This window comes from Peromyscus leucopus, chromosome 1, assembly GCF_004664715.2.
Source record: "Peromyscus leucopus breed LL Stock chromosome 1, UCI_PerLeu_2.1, whole genome shotgun sequence".
Taxonomy (NCBI): Eukaryota; Metazoa; Chordata; class Mammalia; order Rodentia; family Cricetidae; genus Peromyscus; species Peromyscus leucopus.
Window position 1 is genome coordinate 169971374 of NC_051063.1, and position 25303 is coordinate 169996676.

A 25303-nucleotide genomic window follows, 5' to 3' on the forward strand; every position below is an offset into this window, starting at 1 on the left:
TGTTTATGATTCCTACCATCATCATTATCCCCATCATTATTACTGCATTCTGTGGGTTTCTAATGCAATACAAGAGATATAAATGTAGAAACACAGTTCAAGGCTATAAAGATGATATGAAGAATCTCAGCTGCAATTCAAGAGGGTTTTGAGCCTACAAAAATAGGATGACACAGGTTTTATTTTTTTTTACTTTTTAGCATAGATATAAAATGATCAGAGCAATAATCTAAGACAATTCAACTGGCAACTAGTTGTGAGAACTAATGAAGAGGAAATTATTATTATAAATATAGAGAATCCTCAAGTATTCTTCTGGTATCAGTAGTGGGGAAAAATACTGAACTATGGTGGTACACACCTTTGGTTACAGAACCTGGGAAATGGAGACAGGAGGATCAGGAGCTTGAGGCCAGCCTGGGCTACATGAGATTCCCCTCTCTGGGGGCAGAGAACACTCATCCATCTAGAATCACCCCAAATGAAACAGAAGACTAAGTTAAGATGTTTGCCTTATGAGACAGGTAGTGATTTAAACTGAGTGGTAAGTGGGGTGGGGACCTATTTATGACACAAGAGGACAAGCCCCTCCCTTCTTGTTATACAGTAGAGGCCACATGAGCCTCCTACTTAGTCCTAATCCCTCTCCCTAAGTAAGAGGCACAGAGTAATCACTTGGCAAGGATCGAAGGGGCAGGGGGTGGCAGTGATCAACCAACAGGCCAGCTATAAATGAAGACCAGGAATGCCAGGATGCAAGATTAGAGCCCAAAGGGAAATGCCATCATGAAAGATCTGTGAAGAGGGAAGCCTGAGGCGTAGGGGCAGAAGGATGAAGCCTAGGAGACCAACTTCTTTCACAAGGGGAATACCAACTGCGGAGCCAGATTCTACCTCAGCATCTAGGCCAGAATGGAAATCTGAGACACAGCAGAGATCTATAATCCAGCCAGATCCTGAGCCAGAAACAACCCTCACAGACCATCCAGGAACAAAGATGCTGCAGGAATTTGATACCCCGAAGCCCGTTGTCCAACTGAATGAAGCTGAATTCCAGCAGGTACCAAGAGTTCCACAAAAATCTGCTCTGCTCCAGAAAATCCTTGCCCCATTAGCCTCCCCTGCACCACAGCAATCACCTCCCAGCCAGAAAGTACACTTGGATCAACAGGAAGCCACCTCCCACCGGGGACCAGGGACAGGAAACGTGTCTACAACTCAACAGGAACCACAACTCAGAGAAGAACATGTGGGGATGACAGGATCTGGACCAGTAGAACCACCTCTAGCTCCACATGAAGTGGAGGCTACATCTACAAGCCAGGCTGCACCTGGACCCCAGAAGAAATCCCCTACTGAGACTTACTCTTCATTCCAAGAGAGACTTGAACAGTCAGACCCTACAGCCCAGCAAACACCTCTAGTTCAAGAAGCCAAATCCAATCAGGGGTCTTTGATGGAATCTGGGTTTTTAACAAGACTACATGAACTATCCATACAGCACACGGCCCATGAGTGGAAGACATTTTTTAACTGGGTTACAGTGTCTGACACAGAGGAACATCTGAGTTCATCTTCAAAGTCAAATCTTTCAGAGCCAAAGAGTGGAACAGTGATCCCAGAAATGCTACTACCCTTCGAAAAGAAACCTGATTGTGAAAAGCTGCCAGGATATGGCGGGAAATCACCACATGGGATGAAAGCTAGTCTCCAGAATCACAAACACTACTGGGACACAGGTGAGCCTGAACCTGGAAGACTGGAGCCTTCCAGGGCCAGTCACTTATTCGTGCTAAGAATTTTTTGTATCTGGGGTTATAACACTTGGGTCATTTTTCAACAATAGTGTTAAATAGAGAGTAACACATACACACACACACACACACACACACACACACACACACACACACACACACCAATCTGTAGAGAGGGATGCTGAGGCATAAAAATGATTTTTTTTTTTTTTTTTTTTTTGGTTTTTCGAGACAGGGTTTCTCTGTGTAGCTTTGCGCCTTTCCTGGAACTCACTTGGTAGCCCAGGCTGGCCTCGAACTCACAGAGATCCGCCTGTCTCTGCTTCCCGAGTGCTGGGATTAAAGGCGTGCGCCACCACCGCCCGGCTAAAAGTGATTTTTACACAAGGCCCTGCAGTTTGGAAACAGCACCCTACCCCACACACACACACACACACAAAGATTTGGAGGAAATCAAACTGAGGTAGGAAAGAGCCCTAACTCAAGGGTCAAGTAAAAGAAACCACCCTCCTACCAGCATTCATTCATGAGTCCATAAATGAATAAATGGCGGGTTACTAACCGTGGGGCAGACATCAAGCTAAGCAACAACAAACAGTACAATGCTCAGTGTGGGCCTCGCCTTCCGGAGTGGTGTAGCCAAGCTCAGCATCCGGGGCATTCCCAGCCTCCGCGCGGAGAGCAGCAGGTCTCGCCTGGGCCGCCAGGAACACTGGCTCCCCAGCCAGGTGCCTGCACAGGGGCTCAGTGCCATGGGATGACTGTCCCGCGGCTTAGGAGAGGAGGCTGGAGAGGGCCGCCGAAGACTGCGGCCAAGCCAGGGCTGCATGGAAGCAGCATGGCAGGGTGCCGGCCAAGGCTCTGTTCTTCCTGCTGCTCCTCTGAAGCGGTGACAGGTAACGCCATAGCGCCGGGTCCTGACCGAAACGTCACAGTCCTGCGGGCGGGCAGCGGGGGTCTTTCCCCTCCGTTTCTCGCTCTGTGAGGAGGTCGAGGTGTGCGGGAGAAGCACTGCCCCGGGGTTCCAGGCGCCCCCGGCATGCGCTGGCCCAGAAGCGGTTGAGCGGAATGCAGGGAGCCTCGGGCGTCCTCTGTTTCCCGCCTTTTCCCCCGCCCCGAGCATGTGGCCTCCCTCAACTGAGGCTCCTTTCACCGGGTCGACCCTGAGGCCGCAGGCTGCTGGGCAGGCGCAGAACGTTCCCTTCTCCCCAACGCCCACCCCACCCCCCACCCCCATCCCTTTGATTCTGGGCAAGAAGACAGGACTGAGAGGAAAAACCTCAAGAGACAGCCATGAAAACCAGCAGGGAGAGAGAATGTGTGAGGGGAAGTCAGCCTGACTGGCAGCGGTTGTTTTGCCGAGAGGTCAGGGCCAGCCTAGGCTACATGGTGGGTTCCAGGCCAACCTCAGCTACAGTGTGCAGAGCCCCTTCTCAAAATCAAGGGAGGAACAAGCGGGGGGGGGGGGGGGGGGGGGGGGGCTACCCAGCGCGGCCACGCCCCCAGGTCGGCCCCGCCCACGCTTTAGGTGGCCTGAGGGCCTGGCCCGCCCCCTGCTCGCAGGTTCCTGTCACTCCTGGGGCGGGCGGGCGGGCCCAGTTCATGGAGAGGTGAATGGGACGGCGACGCTCCTTCTCTGTCGGGGTGACTCCAGCGCCACTCCTCCCGATTTCGGCTCAGTGGACACTTTTCACCGCCTCCGGGGTTGCATTTTTTGTCATCGCTGCTGTGGTTGGCTGCGGTTCCTTTAACTTGAGCGGATGGGCGGGCCAAGGCCTTCAGGCCCACCCACTGGAGGCGGGGCCTAGCGAGGAGCAAGCCCAGGATTGGATGGTTTGGGGGCCTGGCGGTATTGTGTAATGAGGATTGGCTCGACCGCTGGAATTGGGCCCCGCGCCGGGACTGGAAAGAATTGATGGAGCCAGCCGTGGAGTCGGGGATCGTGGGGGCCCAGGCCTCCAAGCAGGCCAAAGAAGGGTCGAAGAACCGCAGTCGCAGGCGGTGGCGAAAAGGCAAGGTCAAAGGTGAGCCGGTAGCAGCTCGGAACAAACTCTGCACATCCTGCGGGGCACTGGGGGACTGGGTGGACTGACCCACCTCCACAACGGGGAGGGGGGAGGGCGATGGACTGACCCACTGCCGTCCTGCGTGGGGCGTGGGGGGCGGAGACCATCCATTATTAGAAGGGGGTGATGTGAGAGTAGAATGTCCCACCCGGACGTGAGGACTACCGGCTATCCCAGTGCGGTCTTGGGAATGCGACTCTGTCGGAATAGGGTTCCCGCTTGGGTTCGTTACTCTCTGTGTGGCCAAGAGCAACAGCTTCGCTCTAAGTGTTTTCGGCCTGGGAAATGATTCAAACGCTGATTTTCATGTCTTCTGCACTCTTGAGAGGATAATGGGGAAGGATTTTAGCCGCTTTTACCAAATGAGGAACGAGTACAGGCTTGTGAAAGGTAGGTGGTAGGAGTACCTGGTAACTGGAAAAACTCCTCCTCGCAGCCCCTTCTTCCACTCTCAGTCAATCTATCTGTTTGCTCTTTGGCGATCGACCTTCGTCAACCCAGCAACACTTTGGACAAGCTCCTGATCCTCACGACTTCCAAAAGGAGAGCTTTTAAATTGACTTTGCACCTCCACACTTTTCCTAGGGAGATGGGAGGGCTATTGTCTAGCTTCCCTAGACCTAGAGAAACAGTGGCAGACCAGCAAAAGATGTTGCAAGGCTCAGTCAGAGCAGGCATTAAGTCCTGGCTCAGTTATGAGTCTTGTTTATTTTGCGGCGCTGATTATAGCCAAACCTAGGGTCTGGTGAATGCTAACAAGTGCTCCACCATGCATCTCCACCTGCAGTCCATGCGTCTTTATCAGTCCCAGCGAGAGGTTCCTGTGCAGGGAAAAAAAAAAACCTGACATGGCTCCCCAGCCCCAGTAACCCCAAATTCATCATTCCCCCTATCTTCTTGGTAAACAAGGGGAGCATTATAATCAACTCTAGAGTGCATATACTGGCCAAGACAGGTTTGAACTCAAGCTGGAGCCAAAAGACAGCCTCTTGTCCCACAACAAAGATACCATTTGGAATCTGTTTCTTAGAGAGCCATTTCACCAAATTGCTAAGATCTGTGAAGGAATAAACAACAGGCTCCTTTCCCTGATTTTTTTCTGATCTCCGAGCAGGCATGACGATAGCAGTACCTGACTTGTAGGACTGTTGTAAGATTCCAGTGCATGTTCTTTGGCACACAATAAGCCGGGAGAGGTGGATGTGAGTATACTGTCTCTGCTAGACACTGAGCTCCCGAAGAGTGGGCTTGTGTCTGCCTTGTTTACCTAGAATGCCAGACACATAGACATTCAAATATTTATTAGATTGATAAGTAAAGGAATGTGCCAAGCGTGTCATGGGGCTATTAATAGCCAAGCTGTCCTTAGTGTCCTGAGGAGTCAGAAAGAATCTACCTGAGTAAGACTCTTGCACAGTCAAACCTACTCACAAAGGCAAAGGCTCAGCTCTGAGAATTGCTTGTCGTTTCCTGAGGCCCTTCCTGGTGCCAGGCCTCAGACCTGTGAATCAGATTCGTGTTTTCAAAAGATCCTCTAGATGCTTTGCAGGGAACAGACTTAAATCAGAGGCACACAGAGAGCTTCACAGTCATCCAAGTGAGCGGGATACAGTGTGGCGGGGGAGGCAGTGGAAGTGGGGACATAGCAAGTGAGGGTGATACAGTGCAGCAGCGGGAGGCAGGGGGTGGGGACATGCCAAGTTTTGAGGTCCATAGGACATAGGTGGGACAGGCCTGGGTGATGGCGTAGATGGATGGATAGGTGAGGGAGATGAGCATGATAACGCCTTAAGTCTCTGCTTGAGCAAATAGTGATTTCTGTTCTCAACACACGTATGCACCACAACACACCCAAACGTGTATATAGATTCTTTTTGTTATTTTTATTCTTGTCTTGTTTTGTTTTGTTTTGGAGGCAGGGTGTCCTATGTATCCCAGGCTGGCTTTGAACTCACTATGTATTCCAAAATGACATCAGATCCTCTTGCTTCCACCTCCACAGAGCTGGGATTACAAGTATGCACCCCCCACACAGTCTATATGGTATTGGGGACTAAATCCAGGGTTTGCACAAGGTGGGCAAGCACTCCACCAACCGAGCTACATCTCCAGTCCATGGATTCTTTAAAACATGAACACATCCCCATACAAGCTGAAAATCCAAGACAAAAGCATACACTTGCAGGCCAGTAAACACACATAGGTCACAACACTTGCATACAAACACACATACTTCAGGTAGATGAAGAAACATGAAAGTATATTGCCCTGAATCATCCCCTGGAACCAAAGTCCAGGCCTGACACAGCTGACAAGCGGCTTCTCAGGGCAAAGAGCTGGAGGAGCTGGGAACATGCTTCAATGGCAGAACATTTGTCTAGCATGGACAAGTTTGATTCCCAGAACCAAAGGAGAAAAACATCTCCCAGGGCAAAGGGCTGGGACCTAGTTGTCTAAGTACCTCTCCCCCACTGCCATGCCCCCCTCAGCCCTACCCTTTGTCCCATTCCTGCCATGCTCACCCATGGCACCATGGGTATGCCCTTACCCCAGTGCCCTCTGCCTAGGATTCTAGCAATCCCAATATCCCTCCTGGCCCTAGCCAGCCCAGTCTTCAGGGAGCTACCATGAGTGGGGCAAAGAGGAGGGCGCTGAAGTCACAGTGGCTTAGGGATCCAGCCCTTTCCCTGATGCTTCATCCAAGTCACTTGTTCTTCCAAAAGTGTTCTTCAATAAGTATCCCAACCCCGCGTTCCTCACATGTTGGGGTCGGGGGAGAGTCGTAGGGTGAGCTGTGGCAGAAAGGCAAATGGCAGATACAAGGTACCAGTGTGGGAAGCGGATGAAGCTAGGTTTAGAAAGTGGGAAATTGCCCTGGCTAAGAGCTGAACACAACAGACAAGGCCCTGAACTCCAGGTGCCTAGGGTCTCATGGGGAGACAAAGCAAATAATATGATTAGGAAGCCATACACTGTTGAGAATTGTGACAAGGAGTGCCGTAAGAAAGATCCACACACACCATCTCAGCAAGGCTGAGCTGAGGGAGCCCACAGAATGAACCATGCATGTACATGCAATACCTCCCTGAGCTGGGCATGTAGCTCAGAAGTAGCACATGCTTAGCACATGGGAGTATCTGGGTTCCTCCCTGCTGAGCAAACTGGCCCAGCAGTTTCCAGATGAGGAAGTCACACCAGCACTTAACCAGCAAGTGACCTGGGCCAGTATCCCACCATAACTGTTGCTTACCTTAACTGGCCCCCGAGGCTCTGGTCCATTTGTCTGTCTGTTTGCTGGTCCTGGGAATGTACAGCCCTCTCCCAAGTGCCCAGCCATTACCTTTGGTCCTCACTCTACCCTTCATGCCCTCTTCCCTTCACAGACTTGCTGGAGTGTGCTAGGCCTCGGGGCCACCCTCTCCTTCATCAAGATGACAGTCCAGGGACAGAGACTGAGGACTCACCCACAGCCAGACAAATGTTGCTGAAGCCTCAGGGCCTCTCGTTTGCAACAGGCTCTTTCAAAATCCCGACACCTGATTTTTTTTATTTGTAATTTCATGTTCTTCCTAAGTAGCCATATTCCACTTTATGAGCTCTGCGCCTCCATAAAAATCTGTTTCTGTCCTAGTGGAGACAGACATAAAAACAAGTAAAGGGATGATGACTGCACACTGTGTACATGCTAGAGCAGAAATAAGCCCTAGGGGGTAAGTGAGGGTGGACTTGAGAGGTGGGGAGAAACAAGGTAGGGACCACTTCCAATTGAGGCCTGAGGGTGAGAAAGAGCTGGCTGGGTAAGGAGCATGTGGAAGACCTTGGGGGGAAAAAGAGCCTTGGTTTCCCCATAATGTAACATGGAGTTGACTGTCACAGCAGGGTGGGCTGTGGAAGTTTGGAGGTAAACCAAGGATGTCCATGTAGGAATACTACACAGTAGGGCCTGTGACTCAGGCCCCTGGCTGAGTTTGGTATTGCCCTTAATCGGCCTTTGTCCTCCCAGGAGGGAGAAGCAGGGCTAGCCACCTCTTTTCCCCTAACAGCTGGGGACATCTGTGCCAGGGCCAGTCTAGGGGGTGGGAACTGACATCACTGAGCCTTTGGCTCCCTGAATGCACTTGGGGGAGAGGGAGGGCATTTTGGCTAGGGGAGAGGGGACAGTGTGTTCAGGATTAAGGCTGGGGCTCCCGGGGCCTAGGGGAGAAGACTAGGACTGGATGAGGGAGTCTGAGGGAGGAGAGGCTGGGGGCTAAGCCCTCTCAACAAGGAGGAACTGGGGCACGGCTCCGGGGTCTAAGCAAGGAGGGGCCGCAGGGCGGCGACTTCAGGCTTCTAAGGAAGAGGAACGTGGCATGAGGACTCTGTGCAGGCAGGAGGGGTAAGGAGTTGAACTCTGGGCTCCGTTTACAACATGTGGTTCTCACTATCCATTCTGGATGGGAGGCGAATCAAATGGCCACACCCTGACTAGGCTGGTCCCTCCCCCACTTTATCGCCACAGGCTGGTACTGGCACTAGCCACAGACCTGCTGTGCCAGCTTGTGGAGCTCCAGTCCGAAGAGGCCAGGGAGGGTGAGTGCAGGGCCAGCTGAGAGACAGAAATGGCCGCTGCCACCAGAACCCAGGATCTGGAAGGGAGAGGAGACATTGTCTTCTACGGAAACAAAGGGTTGCAAACCCAGGAGCCAGGCAGGGCCCTAGGCCTCCGCAGGGAAAGAATCACTTGGGAAGGTTGTAATGTCCTCACCAAAGGGTCAAGGGCAACTTCTCCAAGATGTGCTAGATAACTCGGACTCTGGAGGGAGATCATAGGAGACTCTGACTGGGAAACTGAGCAAAGCATGGAGCTGGGTTCTGAGGGACAGAAGCTGAGCTTTGAGAGCCCTAGGAGGAGCGATGCCTATATAGGACCTAGAAATCGGGGTTAAATGGGCTCTGCCACTATCCGTACCACCTCCAGCTTCTTACTGAGCCTCAGCTTGCCCTCCTGTAAAAGGGGATGCTGGCAGTAATAGAGATCTGAACTATTCTGGATCTTGAGGGTAAACCTTGGCATGGGCTTGGCTAGTGATCAGTATTGGCTATTTGAACTGCTGTTGCAGGCAGGCAGACAATGCGATCTAAGACAGGGGGCCAAGGCTGAAAGCCAGGCAACCATCTAGAGAAGGGATGTTGAGTTTGAGACCCCCACAGAGAAACAAAGAGGGAGTTGGAGTTTGTAGGGGATTCTACAGGCAGGCTGGAGTAACCAGGAGTGAGTTCTTGGCGCAGAAGCACTGGATTATGGTTGGGGCTCCAAAGGAGGGCTAGGTGTGGAGGGAAGTCCTAGGAGGCAGTAATGGCTGGACTGGAATCACATCCCCATCACTGTGAGAAGGGAAGGGCTTGTGGGCAACACCAGGAGACTGAAAAGGAACGGAGATGGGGCTTGAGCACGTGGGGCTTGAGAAAGGGAACCGTTAGGCATTCAGATTTCCTGGAACAAGAAGGACAAGTCTAAAGAGAGTAAACAAAGATAGAGTTCACCCTTGAATACCTGGAAGGAAGAGGAAGAGGGTGGGCCGGCTTCTGGGGTAGAGAGCAGCACTGGTGAACCAAGTCCTCTGGGGCTTAGGAGACTGGAGTCCTAGATCGGGAAGGAGAGGGTAGAGCAGGGAAAAGTCTGAGAGTTTCAACTCCCAGCAGCTAGGCAAAAAGAGGTTGAGGCCCCAGACCTCTGGAAGACAAGGAGATAAAAATCTTAGCTGCGAGAGAGAAGATAATGGAAGGTCCCTGGATCTCTAGGAGGTTTGGAATAGACCCCTGAGCCCTGAAGGAGGAGGCTACAGCTTTGCACTCCTGGATCGAAGCAAGGATGGTCCTGGGTTTGAATACTTGGGCCTGAGGGAAGAAAGGTAGGACCTGGACTCCTGGGCCTGACTTAGCAAGGGTAATCCCAGACCTTCCCATCTCCCCACAGCCTCGGCATTCTCACACAGCATGGATCTCCGCACAATGACACAGTCGCTGGTGACACTTGCAGAAGACAACATGGCCTTCTTCTCAAGCCAGGGCCCCGGAGAGACAGCTCGGCGGCTGTCCAGTGTCTTCGCAGGTGTTCGCGAGCAGGCCCTGGGGCTGGAGCCAACCCTAGGCCACTTGCTGGGTGTGGCGCACCATTTCGACCTGGACACCGAGACCCCAGCCAATGGGTACCGTAGCTTGGTGCACACAGCCCGTTGCTGCCTAGCACACCTACTCCACAAATCCCGCTATGTGGCCTCCAATCGCCGAAGTATCTTTTTCCGTGCCAGCCACAACCTAGCAGAACTGGAGGCCTATCTGGCTGCTCTCACCCAGCTCCGTGCCCTGGCCTACTACGCTCAGCGCCTGCTGGCTACCAACCGACCAGGGGTGCTCTTCTTTGAGGGTGATGAAGGACTTACCGCTGACTTCCTGCAAGAGTATGTCACTCTACATAAAGGCTGCTTCTACGGCCGCTGCCTGGGCTTCCAGGTGAGTCCCTTGCCCCGTGTCCTCCTGGACTCACAGTGAAGGCACTGGTGGCTGGTAACCTGTCCTTGAAGTAGAGTCACAGCCATCAGAGTTACTGGATTCGGGAATCAGAGCACAGATTGGCAGGGAGAGTTGGCAGGAACTCAGAGCTGGACTCCAAGGTCTCCAGCTCATGAGCCGCGACTAGATAGACCTACCATGTATCAGAAACCTCTTCACCAGCTGGATCTGGTAACTCTGTTACATCCCAGCTACTCGGGAAGCTGAGGCAGGAGGATTGCAAGTCCAAGGCCTCAAGGCCTGGCTGAGCTTACAGAGTGAGATGAAGGCCAACCTTGATAACTTAGGGAGACCCTGTCTCAAAAGTAACAAGAAGGCTGGGGCCACAACTCGGTGATAAAACACTTGTCAAACATGCAAGAGGCCAGAGCTTCAACCCAGCAAAAGGTGGGGAGAAGAAGAGGTTCATTTGCTCTTTTTCTTTTTCCTTCAAGTCTTTCGGATTGAACTTAGAGCCTTACAAGTGTTAGGTGAGCACACCATTGAGCTGTATCTCCAGCCCACTGAACCCTGAGGTTCATTTGAGTCTGAGCGCCTAGGAGGGTAATCAGTATTGATCTCAGAGGTCCATTCTGTGTGAGTGCACTTGGGATTCTGGACCAGATGGAAGAAGGTGACAGCCCACAGATGGGAGATTGGCACCTGGGCTTTGTCACTATAGAAACCACATGATTTCTAGGCAGCCTTTAGGACAGGACCAACACATCCATCAGAGTTGGTGACAATGAAGACCTGGTTGTGGTTAATCTCTTCCCTGAACTAGACATTCTAATCCTAGCTGTGGCCCTTCTAACTTTTGCCCATCCCAAACCACCTCAGAAAGATGCAGCCTGTCACCACATGGAAAGTGAGGCAATCTAATACCCTCAGAATTATTTAGAGATAGAGGCTAGCCTGAGCTACATCATATGTACCAGGCAAGCCAAGGCTACATAGAAAGACCCCGTCTCAAAAATAACTAAATAATTGATTTGGGGACTAGAAAACTGGGGAACATAGAAACTAAAATCAGAATAGAGGCCTAAGTTGCCCCTGTCTGGGGTCATGCTAGCTCCAGGCAGCCCCAACCAGCTGTATGAAGGAACCTCAGCAAGGATTCCAGGAGCTATGTGATGCTTTGGTCCTTCTGCCCTCTCAGGGCCTCCTCTTACTTCACCGAGGGATGAGCCCACCACTCTTTCAGCTTCCCTGTCCCTGTCTACCACTCCAGGCTTCCTGGGCCTGAGCAGCCCAACACAATTATTTCTGGGGTTCTCCCCTCACCCGAATAAACCTACAAACACTGATCTGGCCAGCATAGCCAGCCATCTCCCTGCTTTCATGCCATGGCATCAACACTGGAAATAAAGAAATTCCAGGCTGCCTGAATCAGTGTCCTAGCCGCAAAGGCCAGGAGCTCCTGTGCCCTTTGGCCTACTGGGTCCCTGGCCAAGAACACGGCCTGGGCCACCTGCCAGCTCCTGAGGACCCAGCTCTACTAGAGGGCAAGACTGCATTGCCCTCTAAAATGTCAACTTCCAGGAAGGCAGAGCCCCTAGATCTCAGATGAGGCTGCTCAGTCCCTGTTCCCTCCCAATGTTCCATGCTGTGGAACAGTTTTCAGAGTGAACAAGACCTCTGCTAACTCCTTGCCTTAGCCTCCTGTGGCTGAGTCTCCTCTGCTCTTCTCATTGTCTTCCTGTCTGTCCTCCCCTCTGCCACCTGCCAGGTGTCTTCCCTGACAGCCATCTATCCCTGTCTAGGCCTCAGCTGATCTCCCCAAGTTCTCTCTACCTGTCTTGGGTCATTTCCCCATTTCTGGCTTTCAGTTGCCCTGTGCCCAGCCCCAACTGTCTGCCTCACCCCTTTGTTCTTTCTGACTTCAGGAAGTTCCTGTGTGTTCTTACTCCCCAGTCCCTCAGCCTGGGCCCTAGAAGAGCCTTCTTTGCCTCTAGGACCTCCCTGGCTCTTGTTCCTGGCCTACTCTGCTCCAGGCACACCATTGTGTTCTCTGTCCCGTGCCCCCCTTCAGTATGCCTCCGTTCCCTCGCTACCCATGTGCGCCACTGCATCTTCAGCTTCTGCACTTGCTCTGGCCTCTCCTCCTTCAGACCCCTGCTCTCAGCCTGGGCGGGTAGCCTGGCCCATGGTCATCACAGCAGCCCATCCACCTAGTGCCTTTCTTCAGGCCGTTAGTTGATTTAGACATTACCCTGCACATGTCTTTATTTGTTCATCGTCTCCTCTCCCTTTGAAGATACCAGGTCCATGAAGGGGCCCAGGGTGATGCCCACAGCACACCATAGGAACACATTAAAAGCTTGCTGAATGTATGTGCCCACTCCTGTGTCTGTCCCACCTTGTGCCCCATCCTCATCCGTCTCCTGGGTGGCTGGGTGACACAGGCATCCCTTCACAGTTCACGCCTGCCATCCGGCCGTTCCTGCAGACTCTCTCCATCGGGCTGGTGTCCTTCGGGGAACACTACAAACGGAACGAGACAGGCCTCAGTGAGTGGTGGCCGGGCCCTACCCACATCCTCTCCTGTCCCCCTTTCCTAACCCAACCGAGCAGCCTGGTCTCCACCAGGGTTCCTTGACACCCCTCCTGACCCCCAGGTGTGACTGCCAGTTCCCTCTTCACTGGTGGCCGATTCGCCATAGACCCAGAGTTGCGTGGGGCTGAGTTTGAACGGATCATACAGAACCTGGATGTGCACTTCTGGAAAGCCTTCTGGAACATCACTGAGATTGAGGTGTTGTCGGTGAGCTGGGGGGCAGGGGAGAGCCTCCAGCATGCTTACAGATGGAGATTCTGAGTCCCAGACATCCAGTGAAGTCACTGCCGGTCACTACAGGGCCCTGGGTCCAAGGATAGCACATAAGGGGAAAGACTGGGCTAGGAACAGGAAGAATGTGGTATGTACGCCCACCACCTCCATAACCCTTCCCTAGCATCCCTTCTGTTCCTCCCCAGTCCCTGGCTAACATGGCATCAACCACTGTGAGGGTAAGCCGCCTGCTCAGCCTGCCACCTGAGGCCTTTGAGATGCCGCTAACCTCTGACCCCAAGCTCACAGTTACCATCTCACCTCCCTTGGCACACACGGGCCCAGGGCCTGTGCTAGCCAGGCTCATCTCCTATGACCTGCGGGAAGGACAGGTAAGCCCCTAGCCCCAGACAGTGGCAGCGTCAGCTCAGCGCCCTGAACCCCCAAGCCTACCCCCTGGGTCAAAGAAGGCCCTGACAGACCACCCTCCTCCCTCCTCACCACCAGGACAGCAAGATGCTCAACAGCCTGGTGAAATCCGAGGGCCCGCGCCTGGAGCTGCGCCCACGGCCCCAGCAAGCACCCCGCTCACGGGCCCTAGTGGTCCACATCCATGGTGGTGGCTTTGTGGCACAGACCTCCAAATCCCATGAGCCCTACCTCAAGAACTGGGCCCAGGAGCTAGGTGTCCCCATCATCTCCATCGACTACTCCCTGGCCCCTGAGGCCCCCTTCCCCAGAGCGCTAGAAGAGTGTTTCTTTGCCTACTGCTGGGCTGTCAAGCACTGTGACCTGCTCGGTAAGACCCAGGTCCTTGCTTTCACAGATTCTACCCCGTGCCCCCATCCTTGCCCTAACCACCCTTCTTCAACCCCTGGCCTGGCCTGCAGGCCTGGCCTGCAGAGGCACTAAGTCCCTAGGTCCTAAAGCCTCAGCCTCCTCTCTACCCAGCCCACCTTCCCTCCATCTGCCTCCTGCCTGCTAGGGGCTAGCCCCATTGCTGCCCATCTCCCATCTTGGCCACGTCATCTCTGCCTCCTGCTTCCTTATTCCAGCCTTCATTTCTGGTCCCTCCTCTCCTGTCTCTCCTTTCTTCCCCAGCTGCCCACCTCCTGCTCTCCTGAACTGCCAGTCTGCTGGTTCACATGCCTACCTATTTGCTAGGTCCTCACACCTCCCCCTTGGAATGCCAGCATCTCAGGAAGACACCATGGCACAAAGCAGAGCATGGCTGTACCCAGCCTGAACCCCCCGACCTTCGGTTTCCCACCTTCTGATGTCCCTGTCTTGGGAAAACTGCCCTGAGCTCCCCCTTTGCACCACCTGCTTTTGCTGCTGCCCCTCAGGCTCCCCAGCTCCCCCGTACTTTGTCTCTGTCCTCTGACCACTACGTGCCACATGGGACCCAAACCCATGCTTCTTCTCGCCAGTAACTAAAACCGCATTCTGCTTGGTCTTAGGAATTGCTTACCCCACCTGAGAGCCCAGTTCTCCCAGGTCATGCCAGGCTATGACTGGACCCTTCCCCCCACAATAGGTTCAACCGGAGAGCGGATATGCCTTGCAGGAGACAGTGCAGGCGGGAACCTCTGCATCACTGTGTCCCTTCGGGCAGCAGCCTACGGAGTGAGGGTGCCAGATGGCATCATGGCAGCCTACCCAGTCACCACCCTACAGCCCTCTGCCTCTCCCTCTCGTCTTCTGAGCCTCATGGACCCACTTCTACCACTGAGCGTACTCTCTAAGTGTGTCAGCGCCTATTCAGGTAAGATCCATACCCTCAGCATGGCAGCTGGATGCCTGCATGCCTCAGATACCCCAAGTTCTGGGTGTTAGAACTGCACCTAGAAAGAGAGACCAACTCAGCCTCTCACGTGCATTCATTCTGCAGGTACAGAGACAGAGGACCACTCTGACTCAGACCAGAAGGCACTGGGCATGATGGGGCTGGTGCAGAGGGACACATCCCTATTCCTCAGAGACCTGCGCCTGGGTGCCTCCTCATGGCTCAACTCCTTCCTGGAGCTAAGCGGACGAAAGCCCCAAAAGACCTCATTGCCCACACCAGGTGAGTTAGAGCTTATTCCAAGGCACCTAGCCAGGATAGCCTAGACAAAGCAAAAGCCCCAGGACACAATGAGCCTACAAAGATACCTTTCTGCCTGGCTCTGTCCTTGTCCCTACAAGCCAAGCCCTGGGTTTTCCCCAGCAGATGCCATCCAGAAAATTCCCAGACTTACTTCTGCTGCTCCCCACAAGTGATCTCACAATCCCAGGAACTGCCCCCCGGCACCCCCCCGCCACCCCCCAGGCAAAAAAAAAAAAAAAAAAAAAAAAAAAAAAACTCTCTCATGGCCAGATTTAGTGACAAACACTTTTAATCCCAGCACTTGGGAAGCAGAGGCAAGATCTCTGTGAGTTTGAGGCCAGCCTGGTCTTTGCAGCAAGTTCCCATTCCAGAGAGTAACACCCGAGAGGGATCTCTCTCTCTCTCTCTCTCTCTCTCTCTCTCTCTCTCTCTCTCTCTCTCTCTCTCTCTCACACACACACACACACACACACACACACACACACACACACAAAGTTTTTTCAGTTCACATGTGTTTTACTGTAAGTTAAGGTTCTAATTTTAGAATCTTCAGGAAATGCAGACACACACACACAAGTTAAAAGGGAATTAAATTTGAGGCAAGGGACCACTGAGCCCTGGGGGTGGGGTTCTCTGTAGGAGAAAGGTCCCCAAAAGGTGTCCTGGGAAGCACACACTCCAGCCCAGCTTCTCACTTCATCAGTGCCTCACTCACTGCTGGGTTAATGGACAAATATTAGCATCTATAACCCTTAGTTTGTCACTCCGTGAAATGGGTATGAGATTATCTGCCTTGTGGAGTCATAGTGAGGACTGCTACCCACATTGTGTCAAATGCCAACACAGTGCCTGGCACACGGGTGCTCTCAGAACATACTAGAATTCCATGTCCTATGTCTACAGTTTTGTCCCAGTGACTCTGGGTGACACAGCACCTAAGTGATTATTCTTACATTGGTCTGCACTTTGCCCTCATAGGTTGATAAAGGCAAGTTGTAGGAACTGAAAGGTAGGATCATGTGTAGTGCTGCACCACTGAAGCAGGAGGATCCCATTCTGAGCAAGCCAGGGCTACAGAGCAGCACTGTCTGAAATAAAACAGCATAAGCCGTAAAACAAGAAGCAGTTGAAGATCTAATTAAATTAACAGGCTGGAGGCCCAGTGCCTCCAAGATGTCTGTGCCACGTGGGCTAGACACACGTCATCTGGGCACTTGCTTGCCTGGTTGCTCAGTGGAAAGGGATAAAATGGAGACATGAAAGACATTTTGGAGAGCAGATCCACCTGGCTATAGATGCAAGCTCTCTGGGAGAGTAACACACCCTGAAGACTGTTAGCTGCCTGTAAAGAGAAGCCCCTGTCCAGCTATATGAGTTCATTCATGCCCCTTGGTCAAGTGGTCATAAAAGGCTGGCTGAACCTCCTGCTGGGGAGCCCAGAGGCAGCTACAGCAGGGCATCCTGCCTGGCAGTCAAACCTTAATGCCTGCCAGGGGAGCATCTGCCTAGAACCCACCTGTGAGGGGCTGGGAGCTGGCATATGCAAAGGTCTGGGTTCTATCCCCAGCAGCACAGACACACACACAAAAAAAAAAATCCTGATACATCATGATCCCTCTGGAGGAAATGATAGTTAATCCTATCTTATCCCTCTGAGTTCTTACATTCTTATAACTTAGAAGCTGAGAACTATATATCATTTATACAGAGGGAAAGATGGGAGCTCCCAGAAGTCAACTGATTTGCACTTCCCGGTCTATACATGCACACCCTGCCCTACAACACAGCCCCACCTCCAAGACTACCAGCTTTCCAATTGCAATCCTGGACACAAACGCCCCACCCACACTCACCCTAGAGTCTGGGGGGAGGAAGATGTCCTGGACCTCCCCACACAGACCACTCTCCTACTACCCTATCTGCCATCCGAACACCCTGCTCGCTGCCAGACTTATCTTCTGGCCTCAGGCAGCCTCTGTCTTTGCCCTTCCTACAGAGGCCGTGCGCCCCACGGAGTCAATGCGCAGGAGTGTGTCTGAAGCAGCCCTGGCCCAGCCCGAGGGCTTGCTGGGTACAGATACCCTGAAGACCCTGACAATGAAGGACTTGAGCTTTAAAGGCAACTCAGAGACATCAGACACCCCCGAGATGTCGATGTCAATGGAGACACTTGGCCCCTCCACACCCTCCGATGTCAACTTTTTTCTGAGGCCTGAGAATTTCCACGAAGAGGGTGAAGCCAAAGATGATGTGGGCACCATGGACAGAGCCCCCCGAGTGCGCGCTGCGTTCCCTGAGGGTTTCCACCCCAGGCGCTCAAGCCAGGGTATTCTCCACATGCCCCTCTACTCGTCACCCATCGTCAAGAACCCCTTCATGTCTCCTCTGCTGGCCCCTGACAGCATGCTGAAGACCCTGCCGCCTGTGCACATTGTGGTGAGAACAAGGCCGGGCAGGGTGCCGCTGGAGGGTGGTGGGGTGGGACATGGGTGCCCTGGGGAAAAGAGCTAGCCAGTGCCTCGGTAGCTGGGCAAACCAGGGAATCTGTTGTCTTGTACTTTTATTGGGTAGGAGGTTTGGGCGGGTGGAAAAGATAGGGGCAGGGCTGGGTAAAGGTTGGGGATTCAGTTAGCCTCATTTCCTCCTGTTTCCCTTTCCGCCCCCTCTCTCCCCGACTCCTCATTCCCCACGCCCGGCCTCTGTTCACTCCATATCCGTGTCCACGTCCTTAACCTTCCCTCCTACCCTGACCCCCACTCTCTCCAGGCGTGCGCTCTGGACCCCATGCTGGATGACTCGGTCATGTTCGCGCGGCGGCTGCGCGACCTGGGCCAGCCCGTGACGCTGAATGTGGTAGAGGACCTGCCGCATGGCTTCCTGAGCCTGGCGGCGCTGTGCCGCGAGACCCGGCAGGCCACGGAGTTGTGCGTGCAGCGCATCCGGCTCGTCCTCACCCCGCCTGCCGCACCGCTGAGCTGAGCTGAGCTGAGCCGGAGCTGGGGACGGCGGGGGGCGGCACTAAAAGACCTCTTGCTCCCATCTGCGCGGGCCTCCGTGATGAGTGCGCTCCGGGACGGGCTCTAGGCCCAGCGGGGGCCCTTGGTCAGGCTGGGCGGGAGGGGGCGGGCTGTGCCTTAATTTGGGACCGTAAGTGGGGCGGGGTGGGGACCGAAAGCCGAGCCTGGGAGAGGGGGACGCACACACACCTGTCACCAAGACAGCTGGACCTTCACTCCACCACTGCCTTCTACTGCTGTTGTGACCGACCATGGCTAGTCGGTTTTGTCTTTTGTAAATAAAAGCTATTTAATTAGTTAGGCCTTTTTAAAAATAGGGAACGTGTTTGCCCAGCAGGTGGCAGCACTGGGTTCAAGCGTCTGCTAAAGGGGGAAACTAGGATATGTGGCCGGGACTAGCTTTGCTCGCAACCAAAACCACCTAAGATGCAAGTACTACCTGCCTGAGATAGTCCTTAAAGCCTCAGAGGCCTGCCCCCTGGTAGACCTTGAGTCTAGTGAGGCAATTTAAACCCAAGGCCTGCTCCTAGGGCTACTGATCCGTGGTTCAGGGAGTGTGTGCAATGATGGTCAGAGAAGGTTTCACAGAAGAGATGGACTTGGCCTTTAAAAAGCACAGGCCTGGAGACCTGGCTCAGTGGTTAAGAAAGAGCACTAAATGCTTTTCCAGAGAACCGGGGTTCAATTCACAGAACCCATGTGGGAGCTCATAGATGTAACTCCAGTCCCAGGGCCTCCAAGGGCACCAGGTATGCATATGGTGCACAGACGACATGCAGACAAAACACACACGTAATAAAAAAAAAAAAAAATAGCACAAACTTGCTAGGCAGAGAACCATGACAGTAAGTAGTGATGGAGGCTTCTTCCATACCAGGAAACTGCATGTAACAGCTGAAGAGCAGCTAGGGTCCTCATGAGGGTCAAAGTGCTGAAGAATATGCTAAGGCATTGGGGATGGACTGGAACCCTGGAGGCAAAGGAGAGGCTTGGGGACAAGTTAAGGCAAGGTCTGGGCTGGAGTAGAGGCCATGAGGGTAGGGAGCATCCCAGAGCCAGCAATGCGGTTGCAGGAGTAAAACAGTTAAGGTAGGGGTTGGATTATAACAGAGCAAAGATACAAGCATGACTCTGAGGTCTAGCCATAAAGCAAGTGGACAATGAGGCGGCCTGTTGACCAGGAGGAGAGCTCAAGTGCCTGCTAAGAGACCGGGGACGGGGGATGCTCAGAGGTTATTCCATGAGACACTTCAGGGAGGCATCCAGGAGGCTGGAGAGGGGTATGTGTTTCACTCTAGCTGGAACCCAAAAACTAGGATCATTCTTGAAAGAATAGGCAAGGTAGGATTGGAAGGGGCCAGAACAGACAGAGCCCTGAAGCTTATGGCGCACAATAAAGGAAGGGGTCGTGAGAAGCCCGTGTTGGAATGTTCTGAGGATCAGCTGGAGAGGAAGGGAGGCAGGAGAGAAGAGGCTGTAAAGGAAGTTTCCGGAAGGAGGGAGTAGTCCATGACAGACTGAAATGCTATCCTGAGGGCCTCGCCCATGAATGAGCATGTGCTGCCACAGACCTTGCCGAGTCATGGCATTCAAATGTGGTGGGCTGAAGAGGGAATGGAAGATAAGGGGCTGAGCCAGTGAACACCACATGTCTAGAAGTTAAAGGGATGAGGTGGTGACTGACAGGACCTTGATGAGGTGGGAAGCAGAGAAGATGGACCAGTTTTAATCGTGTCAGAAATGGAGAGGCAGACATAGACCCACAACTGGTTTCTTAAAGGGAAGGGTAGCAGGGGACCCCTACCTCAGGGATCCTAATTTACCCAGGTAACTTCTGAACCAAAACCTGACATGGAAAGCCAGGTGTGGTGCTGCAAGCTGCAGGAAAACGTAATGGAATTCAGCTACTATCACAAAAGCTACTACTTGGAAAAGTCAAGGACTTCTCCAAAGGTCAATCCCTGGCTTAAGAAGTCTTGGTGATATTTTAGCTTATATATATATTAGCTGGTTCCTAAAAAGATTTTCTTGCATGCTTCTAAAGAACTCCTAACTGTATTTATCTAAAATGCTTATCAAGCATCCAAGGCCATATGAAACAACACCAGTCTCCTAGGTCAGAAGATAGCTTTATTTCTTGTGCAATTTAGGGTGAGACCCTCCTTTCTTATACATCCTTACTAATAGACCCCTAACTTCTTACCTAACCATTTCTAGGAATGTAGACTGAGCACATAGATCCCCTTTTTTGATATTCTAACAGTCATTAGCACTCAGTTGACCTCCTCTTATAGGACTCTCTTTTTGGGGTTGTAAAAGAAAGCCTGGTGGTCACTGCCTGAGGAAAATTCTTACCTGCCTTAATGACCCTGTAGAATTCAAGCCTGGTGACCTTGCTCGACCAGGGGATTGCTATTGCTTGGGTTTATAACTGGATTCCTGGGAGACTTAGGAGGAACATGGAAAACTTAGAGACGGAGAACAGAGAGGGATAAGGAGGATTTTGACCAGAGAGAACATGTGGATGAGATGGAAGATGAGGAAGAGTCAGATGGGGAAGTACTAGCTGGGTAAGAACAAAATGAAAAGGACCTGGATAAGGCAGAATTAAGATAGAACAGTAGATAAATATAGAGAGAAATCAGGCAAGAAAGGAGCTAGGCACGAGAACAGAACTGAAGCTGTGTAGATACGATGTTATCCCAGAGGAATTAAAGCAAGTGGACTATAGAGCTCGGTGTGCTGAGATTCAATTTCCCAAAAATAGTCCTCGCCGTTCGTAGTTTCTCTCCTGAGCCCCTGGGAAGTATTAATATTAAGGTCTGTCCCTCTAATATTATACAAGATGGCTCACACTTAGAACCCCAGTGCTTGGAAGGCTGAATGAAGCAGGACTACCATCTGTTTGAGGTCCCTCTGAGATATATAGTGAATAGTGAGGTCGTGATGTAACCCAGGCTGGCCCCAAACTGTAGTCCAAAGTAAGACCCTGAAAAACAACAAAACCCTCAACCTAGAATTCCTGAAAGGATTTATATCCATGCACTGAACACACCTTCATTCCGCTCCCAGCTCATCAAGTACAGCCCCGGAGATAAACAACAGCCCTGGGTCTTGTCCTGGAGACCCCTTTGTCCCCACAGCCCACCTACCACAAGTTCTGCCTCTACCTCCTGTCTCATCCCTTCAACCTCTGGTCGGATCCAGGCTCCACCCTGTTCTCCCTAGGCACTGGAGAGGCCACCACTTGGTGTGCTGACAGAAACTCCAGTCTCACACCTCCAGCTCTGGTCCCTGCTCTGCCTTAGCCCATCCCTGGCACTAACACAGTCAGTGGTTCTCCACTTATGCACGCACGCACGTACACACCAAGTTCCTCACTCTAGCTGGTGCTCACCTCCTCGTCCTCTTCCAGCCTTACAGCTCCCCTGGTGGTACAGTACAGCGTGGGTCTTCTATTTGGGCACCTAAACGTGGTGATGCACCTCCAGGCCTCTGACTTTGCACAGGCTGAAACCCTCCCACAACCTGTACTGCCACCTAGTGCTCGTCCAAGGAGCAGCGCCAGTGGCCCCTTCTCTGGAAATTCTTTGCTGACCATGCCAAACCCCCAAAAAGATTCCTGTGCCTCCCTACCCCTTCACGCCCTTAACCACCAATGCCTGTCCTTCCCTCTAACCCGAGCTCCCTTGAGGACAGGGCCCAGGTCTGACTCATCTTGATCACCACAGTCCCCAGCTTCAGGCCAGGCACACCAGAAGCCTAGGAAATGTTTGTTAAGTGATGAGTTGGTGAGTGAGTGAGCGCTGAGTGAATGGATGACTATAAGAGAGAACCGCGAGCGAATTCATGACAGCAGGAAGTGACGAACCGAGGGATGCGCATGACAGGCAAGGAACATAGAATCCATAGGTGCATTTCTGAGGTTGCGCATTCCTGAACTCAGTTTCTCCAATAGCGACCTCCCTCATCGCTGCCGCTGCACGCTATGTCCAGAACCCCAGTACTAGTCATTCTGGAAAGGACTTACCGGGACCAACCAGATGAGCTGGTTTCCTTGGGAACCCCTTCAACCTTTAGCCGAACCTACCCGAGCCCGACGAGGCAGGTTCCCTGTCTATTGGCAGATTGGCCTAAAGTAGCGGAGAATGACGTCTTTCAGAGCCTATCGCTGTCCAACATGGACTGCAGCCCCGCCCATTCAGAAAAGAGCCCATAGGGAGCGTCAGGTCCTCCTCTGGAGAGAGTGAAGGCTGCTGAGGGCGTAATCGCAATGGCCAAGAATAGGGTTTTTAGCCTCTGGAACCTGGGGTGTTTCCAGGCGTTCTAATTCTTCCTTTTTCTCCCCTCCTTTTTCCCAGTACTGGGGATTGAACCCAGGCCTTTCCGTATGCTACACAAGGTCTCTACTACCGGGCACTGAACCTCAACCCTTCTTTATTTTGAAACAGCATCTCACTAAATTACACAGGACTTGAACTCACTATGTTACCGAGAGTGGCCTCTGATTTGCCTCAGCCTCCAGAGGCGTTTAGGATTGTAGACTTGCATCATACCCAGCTGCAGTCCTTGGTAAAAAGAAGCCACACTCCTTGATCCTAAAGGTACAAGGGCACTTAGGACCCGAGGGAAGAAATTAGTGGTCAGGATTTTTGTGTCTGAGGGTCCAGAGAATTAGGAACCTAAAAGATAGGAGTCCAGGAATTTGAACTCCAGGGTCCTATGAGTCACTCTGGTTTATCTGCTCTGGATGACAGATCTGGGGTTCAGGATTTTATGAGGCTATTTGTGGGACTGGGGCCATGCCTCACCCCCAGGCAAGATTTCTGAGGCCTGAGATGGAGCACAGACTACAAGGGAGGTAGGAGGGGATCTCTAGCCTGGATGTTATTCTTACCTGTGTCCCTACCAAGAAAGTCAGGGGCAGAGCTTGCTGAAAAAAAGAATGGGAGGGGGTTGGGGATTTAGCTCAGTGGTAGAGCGCTTGCCTAGCAAGCACAAGGCCCTGGGTTTGAGCCTCAGCTAAAAAAAAAAAAAAAAAAAAAAAAAGAATAGGAGGAGCCTTGAGGATAATGTGGAGACAAGGATAAAGGAACACAAAGACACCAAAGAAGAGATAAAAACAATAAAACAATAATAACAGTTCTCTTGTACTGAGTTTACTGCGGCCGGGGTTCTGTACTGAAGCATTCACATAATTATTCCGTGTCTTCCTCATAGTCCTAAGCGATTGGAGCTTCATTAGCGTTGTCATTATTATTATTATCCTCATTTTACAAGTGAGAAAATTGAAGTCCAGTGCAGGACAATCAAGATAGAGATACAGGTAGGGAAAAAATACAGACGTAAGAAGAACACAACACAGATGAAAACAAGATTAATGGATAAGGCAGGCTCAGAAAGAAAGAGGAAATGACCGACAGCAAACAGAGGGGAGGGAATCTGAGAGCTAGGGCTCCGTGAAGCCGCAGGAGACTAGGACTCGAGGGAGACAGAGCCAAAAGATGAGGACTTCCAGGGATTTTTCTTCCCTGACTCCCGTGGATTCAGCCTTGTCCAAGCCCTTCTTGCTGTTGGTGCTGAGCCAAGTTGGGGTCAAAAACAGTGATTAAGAACAGGCAAGTGTGTCATTATGCCAGCAGGAGATGATAAGAAAATGGTTCACGGGGGTACCCCAGTCTGGGAGGGGCCTTTGCCTCACAGCCTCTGCTCTTTAATTTGGATAGAGCTCATACCTCAGAGAGGACTAGGGACGGGCCTTCCCTCTCCTAATCTGTCTCTCCATCACTTAGAACTGTTGCTGTAACACATTATGAACACAGGTGAGGACCTCCCTTCAGACTTCAACACACTTCAGAGACTCCATAGATGCATAGGATGGATGGACGGACAGACGGATGGATGGACAGACAGATGGACGGATGTCCACATCTCTCCAGGAAGCTCTTCCCCACCCTGCCATTGCCCTCTGTGCTGCCATCCTTAGAGTCTCCCTGGCCACACCATCTCCTCCCCCCTTCCCTTTCATCCTGTGCTTCTCCATAACCAACCCCAGTGAGCAGAAACTGGAGCTTATTTGGGGAGCACTCATTTTCCAGCAGTCCTCAGGGACTGAAAGAGGTGTCCTCAAGACTCCTGCTTCAGACACACTCCCAGCACCTCAGTCAGAGACACAAGATCACACCAAATGTGAGCCCTCACAATACAAGTTAGGTGTGAAAACTTAACTATGTCAGCACCCACAGAGCACATATAGCATCCTATGAACACAAACAAAACATGGCCCCACAACCACAGAATCAGCTGCACTGACAGAAATATCCTCCTAACACAGGCAAAACAGACACCCCAGTGGTGCAATTACATGACCAGCCACCGATAAGCTTGCTGGAAGGAGCATGAGCAAGAGACTTGGTTGTGTTCCTTGTCGTATCCAGAGCAACAGGCTGAACACATAAGCATCACCGTCATTACCATAAGCATGGTGTTTCCTGCCTGTTTCCACGTACAGTTCCAAGCCTTTCACACCAAACATCTTTGCTCCAACCTCTCAACAATGCTATTTGACACAATCAGTCTCACAGATGGAAAAACTGAGGTCAAGAGAAGTTTGACAAACGTGTTCCAAGTTATCATAGCCAGCGGCAATGGTGGGGGAGGGGAGACTGACAACCTGAGTTCGATCCCTGGGACCCACATGGCAAAAGGAAAGAACTGGCTCTCGTATGTTGTCCTCTGACCTCTACACATGTGCCGTGGCACACACAAACAAATAAATAAAACTAATAAAATAAAGAAGCATTCAGGATTAAAACCCAGGCTTCCCAGCTCAACAGTCTATGACCTAAGGTCATGTGTCAATCAATACTGGGTACATGGCTGTGATCTCAGCACCGAGGCAAGATGATTGCAAGTTCAAGATGAACCTGGGCTGCACAGCGAATTCTAGACACACACACTCCACCCACACTGGGCTGCATGGCTGTTTGTTATATGACTTTCCTGAGGAAAGGCAAGAAAACTATCTATTTACTCCTCAATCGAGAGAGCACAGACAGACCAAAGGACGATTC

The 25303-nt window shown here is 52.1% G+C and overlaps 2 protein-coding genes and 1 long non-coding RNA gene across 8 annotated transcripts in view; 2 read left to right on the top strand and 1 right to left on the bottom strand.

Annotated features, from left to right (window-relative positions):
• Positions 1-25303, top strand: part of LOC114688528 (carcinoembryonic antigen-related cell adhesion molecule 1-like) — an 875221-nt gene that overhangs the window by 232068 nt on the left and 617850 nt on the right. The gene's annotated exons all lie outside the window — the stretch shown is intronic.
• On the top strand, positions 597-18526 carry Lipe (lipase E, hormone sensitive type). 5 transcript variants are annotated; one of them, XM_028859973.2, is made up of 10 exons: positions 597-1739; positions 9780-10315; positions 12774-12864; positions 12973-13118; positions 13331-13516; positions 13632-13923; positions 14662-14889; positions 15016-15192; positions 17210-17649; positions 17980-18526. In XM_028859973.2, exons 1-10 carry the CDS (start codon positions 833-835, stop codon positions 18190-18192), a joined length of 3216 nt encoding a protein of 1071 aa, XP_028715806.1. In that variant the 5' UTR covers positions 597-832; the 3' UTR covers positions 18193-18526. The 5 variants fall into 5 exon arrangements, with proteins under 5 accessions (XP_028715806.1, XP_037057216.1, XP_028715804.1 ...); XM_028859971.2 differs by lacking the exon at positions 597-1739 and adding an exon at positions 3372-3778; XM_037201327.1 differs by lacking the exon at positions 597-1739 and adding an exon at positions 3925-4210 and having other exon boundaries at positions 17980-18413.
• LOC114685352 lies at positions 12748-22358 on the bottom strand. 2 transcript variants are annotated; one of them, XR_003733458.2, is made up of 3 exons: positions 22261-22358; positions 13062-13215; positions 12748-12838 (listed from the first exon to the last, which is right to left on the bottom strand). It is a non-coding gene; the product is annotated as an uncharacterized LOC114685352 (long non-coding RNA). The 2 variants fall into 2 exon arrangements; XR_005090468.1 differs by lacking the exon at positions 22261-22358 and adding an exon at positions 18420-18505.